The sequence below is a fragment of the Ranitomeya imitator genome, chromosome 6 (assembly GCF_032444005.1).
Source record: "Ranitomeya imitator isolate aRanImi1 chromosome 6, aRanImi1.pri, whole genome shotgun sequence".
NCBI lineage: Eukaryota > Metazoa > Chordata > Amphibia > Anura > Dendrobatidae > Ranitomeya > Ranitomeya imitator.
In genome coordinates this window covers 38,164,695-38,173,066 of record NC_091287.1, presented here as the reverse complement: position 1 = coordinate 38,173,066, position 8,372 = coordinate 38,164,695, and the positions used below count along the sequence as shown (strand labels likewise).

At 46.2% G+C, this 8,372-nt stretch overlaps 1 protein-coding gene across 1 annotated transcript in view; it reads left to right on the top strand.

The window, feature by feature from the left end:
- The first annotated feature begins 3,367 nt into the window (after positions 1-3,367).
- The window catches only part of C1QL3 (complement C1q like 3), a 58,807-nt gene continuing 53,802 nt past the window's right edge, over positions 3,368-8,372 (top strand). Inside the window, exon 1 of the mRNA XM_069732441.1 lies at positions 3,368-4,854. Coding sequence (XP_069588542.1) covers positions 4,261-4,854 — 594 coding nt within the window. The 5' untranslated portion in view covers positions 3,368-4,260. The remainder of the gene's footprint in view (positions 4,855-8,372) is intronic.

Sequence of the window (8,372 nt, the reverse complement as noted above, 5' to 3'; positions counted from 1 at the left end):
CCTAGGCTCCCTCTAGTGATGGCTCAAGACAGATACTGACTCCCTCTAGTGGTGACTGCAGGCAGTTCCTAGGCTCCCTCTAGTGGTGGCTGCAGGCAGTTCCTAGGCTCCCTCTAGTGGTGTCTGCAGGCAATTCCTAGGCTCCCTCTAGTGGTGTCTGCATGCAGTTCCTAGGCTCCCTCTAGCCGTGTCTGCAGGCAATTCCTAGGCTCCCTCTAGTGGTATCTGCAGGCAATTGCTAGTCTCCCTCTAGTGGTGTCTGCAGGCAATTCCTAGGCTCCCTCTAGTGGTGTCTGCAGGCAATTCCTAGGCTCCCTCTAGTGGTGACTGCAGGCAGTTCCTAGGCTCCCTCTAGTGGTGTCTGCAGGCAATTCCTAGGCTCCCTCTAGTGGTGTCTGCAGGCAATTCCTAGGCTCCCTCTAGTGGTGTCTGAAGGCAATTGCTAGGCTCCCTCTAGTGGTGTCTGCAGGCAATTCCTAGGCTCCCTCTAGTGGTGACTGCAGGCAGTTCCTAGGCTTCCTCTAATGGTGGCTGCAGACAGTTCCTAGGCTCCCTCTAGTGGTGGCTGCAGACAGTTCCTAGGCTCCCTCTAGTGCTGTCTGCAGGCAGTTCCTAGGCTCCCTCTAGTGGTGTCTGCAGGCAATTCCTAGGCTCCCTATAGTGGTGTCTGCAGGCAGTTCCTAGGCTCCCTCTAGTGGTGGCTGCAGGCAGTTCCTAGGCTCCCTCTAGTGGTGGCTGCAGGCAGTTCCTAGGCTCCCTCTAGTGGTGGCTGCAGGCAGTTCCTAGGCTCCCTCTAGTGGTGTCTGCAGGCAATTCCTAGGCTCCCTCTAGTGCTGTCTGCAGACAGTTCCTAGGCTCCCTCTAGTGGTGACTGCAGGCAGTTCCTAGGCTCCCTCTAGTGGTGGCTGCAGGCAGTTCCTAGGCTCCCCCTAGTGGTGGCTGCAGACAGTTCCTAGGCTCCCTCTAGTGGTGGCTGCAGACAGTTCCTAGGCTCCCTCTAGTGGTGTCTGCAGGCAGTTCCTAGGCTCCCTCTAGTGGTGGCTGCAGACAGTTCCTAGGCTCCCTCTAGTGGTGGCTGCAGGCAGTTCCTAGGCTCCCCCTAGTGGTGGCTGCAGACAGTTCCTAGGCTCCCTCTAGTGGTGGCTGCAGACAGTTCCTAGGCTCCCCCTAGTGGTGTCTGCAGGCAGTTCCTAGGCTCCCTCTGGTGGTGGCTGCAGGCAGTTCCTAGGCTCCCTCTAGTGCTGTCTGCAGGCAGTTCCTAGGCTCCCTCTAGTGGTGTCTGCAGGCAATTCCTAGGCTCCCTCTAGTGCTGTCTGCAGGCAGTTCCTAGGCTCCCTCTAGTGGTGTCTGCAGGCAGTTCCTAGGCTCCCTCTAGTGGTGTCTGCAGGCAGTTCCTAGGCTCCCTCTAGTGGTGTCTGCAGGCAGTTCCTAGGCTCCCTCTAGTGGTGGCTGCAGGCAGTTCCTAGGCTCCCTCTAGTGGTGGCTGCAGACAGTTCCTAGACTTCCTCTGGTGGTGGCTGCAGACAGTTCCTAGGCTCCCTCTAGTGGTGGCTGCAGGCAGTTCTTAGGCTCCCTCTAGTGGTGTCTGCAGGCAGTTCCTAGGCTCCCTCTAGTGGTGTCTGCAGGCAGTTCCTAGGCTCCCTCTAGTGGTGGCTGCAGGCAGTTCCTAGGCTCCCTCTAGTGGTGGCTGCAGACAGTTCCTAGACTTCCTCTGGTAGTGGCTGCAGACAGTTCCTAGGCTCCCTCTAGTGGTGGCTGCAGGCAGTTCCTAGGCTCCCTCTAGTGGTGTCTGCAGGCAGTTCCTAGGCTCCCTCTAGTGGTGGCTGCAGGCAGTTCCTAGGCTCCCCCTAGTGGTGGCTGCAGACAGTTCCTAGACTTCCTCTGGTGGTGGCTGCAGACAGTTCCTAGGCTCCCTCTAGTGGTGGCTGCAGGCAGTTCCTAGGCTCCCCCTAGTGGTGGCTGCAGACAGTTCCTAGGCTCCCTCTAGTGGTGGCTGCAGACAGTTCCTAGGCTCCCTCTAGTGGTGTCTGCAGGCAGTTCCTAGGCTCCCTCTGGTGGTGGCTGCAGGCAGTTCCTAGGCTCCCTCTAGTGCTGTCTGCAGGCAGTTCCTAGGCTCCCTCTAGTGGTGTCTGCAGGCAGTTCCTAGGCTCCCTCTAGTGGTGGCTGCAGGCAGTTCCTAGGCTCCCCCTAGTGGTGGCTGCAGACAGTTCCTAGGCTCCCCCTAGTGGTGGCTGCAGACAGTTCCTAGGCTCCCCCTAGTGGTGGCTGCAGACCACTAGGGGGTCACCAGACTTCCTCTGGTGGTGGCTGCCGTGTTTAACCGGGCGCATTCTGTTTAGGTTATTGGGATTACAAACTAAAGGTGAAACCTCACTATCTGATGTTAGGACGTTATCTAGGATTTTAGAATTTTGTACTCTTTCCAAAGGAGAAATTAGTTTCTACAGATAGTCTAGGAAACATCCTCTAAATGATAATAATAATAATCACTGACATTTTGCAAAAATATCCCCATGTTAATAGCAGACATGTGTGAAAGATACAGATAGATTATCATCTATTATGTTTCTATCTATCTGTCTATTATCTATCATCTATCTACCTATCATCTATTGATAGATAATAGATAAATGATAGATAGATAATAGATGATATAGATAGATTATAGATATATAATAGATAGATAATATATAGTAGATATATAGATAGATGATATAGATAGATAATAGATAGTAGATAGATATATAGATAGATAAAGAGAGAGATAGATAGATGATAGATAAGGCACAGGTAGATAATAGATAGATAAGACACAGATAGATAGATAATAGAATTGATAATAGATAGATAATAGATAGATAATAGAGAATAGATAGATAACAGATAAGACACAGGTAGATGATAGATAGATAATATAGATATAGATAGATGGATAATAGATAAGACACAGGTAGATAATAGATAGATGATGGATAGATAGATAGATAGATAATAGATAGATATATAGATAGATGATAGATAGATGATAGATAGATAGATAGATAATAGATAGATAGATAGATGATAGATAATAGATAGATAATAGATGATGGATAGATAGATAGATAGATAGATAGATAGATAATAGATAGATAGATAATAGATAGATAGATAGATGATAGATAATAGATAGATAATAGATAGATGATAGATAGATAGATAGATAGATAGATAATAGATAGATAATAGATAGATAGATAGATGGTTAATGCTGCACCCTCCATTTGGAGCCGGCACTGCAGCCTTTCCCTGTCCTCCCCGGACTGAGGCTGTGGCTGCTCGGTGTGAATGGAGCTTTACATTACAGCCCCGCTTTCCGTGTGAAGTCGCAGAATGCCGGCCGCTCTCGGAGGAGCAGATATGAGGGACGGAGACCCCCCAGGATCTGGGCACCGGGGCTGCCGGGCTCTTGATCTACAGGTGTTGGATCCCGCCGGATCCCCGGGAAGCCCTGTGCTGGGCTGGGAGGCAGTGATCTGCTCCATGCTGGAGTGGGCGACCAGCTCTGGGCACCACCCTCACCATCAATCTGCAGGAGACCCCCCTCCAGCTCAGAGCAGCTGCGGTCACCTCCACACCACAGACCACCACCAGGAGCAGCAGGAAAGTTCCTGACAACTGGCAGAGTTTGCGAAAGAGGGAAAGTCAATGACAATTAGGGATGAGAGGGAGCTGGGAGGTGCAGATCTGTGAAGGCTACACGTGGGCTTCTGGTTCTTGGAGGTGGGAGAAGTCTCACCATCGCCTTTGATGCTGACATCAGCTTCTTTCCCCATTCTGCTGTGAGGGGTGATGAGACATTGCTGAACTGAGTGCATTAACTCTAATTAGGATTTAGACCACCTAGGGAGGAGGGAGACAAGAAGAGAAGAGACTGCTCTTGTCGGAAGCCCCCTGAGACTACACAGAGGAGAGACCACAAAGTTGGACAAGAGAAGTGGAGTCCTGGTGGCCAGAGCCAGAGCTGAGGAGGTCCAGGGCCAGGAGGCAGAGGAGGTCCAGCACCTTGGAGAGCTCCTAGCTTCAGGACCACCATAGGCGCAGGCTGGTCCTCACCTGACTTCCTTGGTCACTTCTTTGGGTCCATCTTATTTTTTACTTTTTGTTGGTGCCCAGAAAGGCTTCAAGATTTCGTCCAAAAGCAGGCAGGAGGAACGGCCAGCTCTGAGCCGGCTGGTGGCCAGGAAGCGGCTGGTGGCCGCAGGAGCTCTGGGGGTGGTCATGGTGCTGCTGCTGGTCATCCTTATTCCAGTTCTTGTGAACTCAGCTGGCACATCAGCACACTACGAGATGCTGGGCACCTGCCGCATGGTCTGCGACCCCTATGGCACCAAACCCCCCAGCACTGCTACTGCAGAGACGGTGCGGGAACATAGCCTTCTTCAGTCCTTACCCACATTCATACAAGGACCCAAAGGGGAACCTGGGCGACCAGGAAAGGCTGGTCCTAGAGGACCTCCGGGAGAACCAGGACCTCCTGGACCAATGGGACCTCCTGGAGAGAAAGGGGAGCCAGGGAGACCTGGTCTTCCAGGACCTCCTGGAGCTCCAGGGCTTAATGCTGCAGGTGCTATTAGCGCTGCCACCTACACCACTGTACCTAAGATTGCCTTCTATGCTGGGCTCAAGAGGCAGCATGAGGGTTATGAGCTGCTTAAGTTTGACGATGTAGTCACCAACTTGGGCAACCATTACGACCCGACTACAGGCAAATTCACCTGCTCCATCCCTGGCATTTATTTCTTCACCTACCATGTCCTGATGAGGGGTGGTGATGGCACCAGCATGTGGGCAGATCTCTGCAAGAACAACCAGGTGAGCAAGGAGAACCTTTGGGTGGGATTTAGCTCTTTCTAAAGGACAGGGGGGTAGTTTGCAGTTCTATATACACAGTAGATCTATTTATGTTTGGGCAATAACCAGTTATGGAACCTCAGGATGGATCACTCACCTGATAGTAGCAAGTTAGATTTTAGGTGGTCCATCTCTGGTTTGAAGTCATACTGTGGTCTCCTACCTGTTGCAAAACTACAACTCCCAACATGCTCTGACTTCTTGAATCTGTTGTAGTTTGGTAAGAGATAGAAACCAAGGATTGGGGAGCACTGCTCTACTCCATGGTATCACTTGTACTTCCAATCACTACTACTATCTCCATTGAGCTTCATTGCTTCTGTTATTGTGACTTCTAATTCTGATTGATGATAGGTCAGGAGGAGAACAGGTTATTCCTATCTGTCTCTTCCAGAAGATCGTGACCTGGAAAGAATCATTAGTTCTGCTCTGTGTTTGCAATGTTCATTGCTTCGTTATAGCCTGAGAGCAAAAGCAAAATATTATCCGACAATTAAAGTCTTTATCTTGTAAGCTTAGGAGTAAGTGCAGGAAACAGGTCAAACGTATACAATGTAACCTGTGAATATATAGCACCAGTGAAAGCAATGGAAGTCATTAGTTTATACATTTAGGAGTCAGCAAAGGAAACAGGTCAAATCTATAGAAAGGAAAACAGACAGAAGAAATATCCCCGACAATTACAGTCTTTAGTTTGTAGATTTAGAAGACACTATAGGAAAAATGTCTCATGGATATAAAGTAATCACTTAATAGGAGAAACTCAAGCAACACTGAAATCATTGATTAAAAAGAATTAGCAGAGATAAGTGCCACTAAGTTTAGGAAGTTTTGGTGATTTTTACTACCATTGAGCAATAAAAGGGTTAAGTAACAAAGTCAGCTCTGCTGTATCTGCGTCTATGGCATTATCAAGTGGAGCCAAATGGAGATAGGTGTTCAGCCTGTGACATAACAGAGGCTTAGAGGGATTGATCCATACTCACTTTTGCCATAATGAGGTTTATATAATAGACCTAATTATCAGGTTATATCATCATCTGTATCTGGGTCTTTATATAACTTGCTGTTATTTCATGAGACATTGTCCACAAAGACATATTATTACTATGTACTGGCATCATTCTAAAAAAAAAAAAATTTCAGTTATTGTCGTTGTGACAATGATATTTGGTTAATGAATTCTTATCCAATGAAAAATAACTTCTGCATGGTATTTATATGTCCTACACCTGATATGGGGGATTTTCTCCCAATTTCAGGACCATCTTTAGCTCTAGATCAGTGTTTTTCCAGTTGTGGTAACACTACAACCCTCAACATACCCAAACTACTGCAGGTAACGAGTGCATATCTGACCAGAGGTAACTTTACCTTGGAGCTTGTGTGTTCTCCAGGATTCTTAGGATCAATGGTTCTTCATCTGTGATAAGACAATAACACCCAACTTGTCCTGATATCCTTTAGCTCTAGAACCCAGTCCTATAGTCTGCTAGTATTACTTTAGTACTTGTAATTCCACGGTGTTCTGAGCTGTTTAGGTGGCCAATAACGTGATTGTTAAAAGTTATAGTGTAGAGCTCTGCAGATGTGGTGGAACTAAAACTCCTACTCTACTAGTCCTATTGGGAGTTGTAGTGTTCCAAAGGTTAGAGGTTGATTATAAGGAACAACTGGAGTAAGTGCATTCTCTGTACAGCCCTACAGACCACATCAGCACCAATGTTTGCTCTAAGGAATTTACTCCAAAAAGGAAAGGAGCTAAAATAAGATTTTAAGACATCCCACAAGCTCAGTAGCTCATTTCTGGGACTTGTTGACTTCACAGTTTTCTAAGAGAATGATACAAGTATCGAGCAATGTTGCATTAACCAAAGATTCTTGCCTTCTTGGTCTTGTTTAACAATTTTGAAAAAAGTTACAAAAACTTTATGAAAAAGATTTAAGATGGGTGAAATCATCTGTAAATAGGTTCTTCTGTCTTTGAGGTCACCTTGTTTTGGGTAAGTAATTCCATGTTAGAAGATTGATCTCTGCTATCTGCTATGTCTGCCGCCCATTTATAAGCTCCCTTTAGCTTCTTCAGAAGAGACAGAAGGGCAATTTGTCTCCCTGAGAGGTGGAATAGTCAGACAAATTGATATTGTGTTTTAACAGTAAAAATGGAATTTCACTAGACCTGAGACATGGAGCGGAGAAGAATCCTGTGCACATTGGGCTCTGCTTCATCTAGCACAAGGACCTCTGCTCAGAGCCTGGACATTGGCTGATTGCATGCAACCCTAACTTGTTATCCCCCTCCTAGACACTCAAAGGGGCCAGGATCACTGGTGAGGGTCATATTCCTGGAGAGCAGGTGGTCTCTGGGGTCTTCCTATCCATTCACCCTGCAGTTAATATTTCCAGGACCCTCTGTCAGGGCAGGAGGGGTGAGGGGGTGAGGGTGGGATATTGGATGCAAGCGCAGTCAAGTCTGACTTTTTAGGTTATGAATTAAATAGATTTATTTACCATATAATATCTGGAATCACAGAACTATATCCTAATGTTATGTCACCTCACAGCACACCCCCAAACCAGCAAATAATTCACCTCTGCTATTCATATTGTTCTTTTTTAAGTCATTGCTGTAATTCCAGTAACTATCCTAACTCAGCTGGTTTATCAGAGAATTCCTATCTATTATCTATTTACCTATACAAAAAAAACTGAGCAGCACCTGCTAAGTGTGAATAGGTGCAAGCTGCAGCGACAGCAAATTATGTATAAAAAAAGCACAGCAGCACTCTGGGAAAGCCAAGAGACCACTGCAAAATGTTCAGTTTGTCTGATTTTTCTCTTTATAGGTAGATTTTTGAGTAAAATGTAAATTGTTATTTTATTCTATAAACTTCTGACAACATGTCTCCAAGCAATAAATATTGTATTTTTGTTCTGACAAAGAAAAATGGTCAAAATTAAAAAAACAAACAAAAACAGTGCTTCAGACCTCAAATAATGCAAAGAAAACAAGTTCATAATCATTAGAAACAACAATACTAATGTTTTAACTCAGGAAGTGTTCAGAAATCAATATTTTGTGGAATAACCATGAATTTTAATCACAGCTTTCATGCGTCTTGCCATGCTTTCACGCTGCTTCTGGCGCAAAAATGTAAGCCGTTCTTCTTTGTTTGATGGCTTGTGTCTGTCCATCATCCTCTTCATTACATTCCAGAGGTTTTCAATGGGGTTCAGGTCTGGAGATTGGGCTGCCCATGACAGGGATTTGGTGTGGTGGTCTCTTAATTTTTGCCAAATCTGTAGTGTCAATGGAAATAACTTCCAACTGCATTGTCTCTCAGCAAGATGTACTATCTATTTATCTAAAAATATCAAAAAAACTGACGTCACATTCAAACATAAAGCAGGTGTGAACAGGTGCTTACCTAGAGTCACCAACTCATATACAACCAAAAAGATAAAGTAGCACTCTGTAG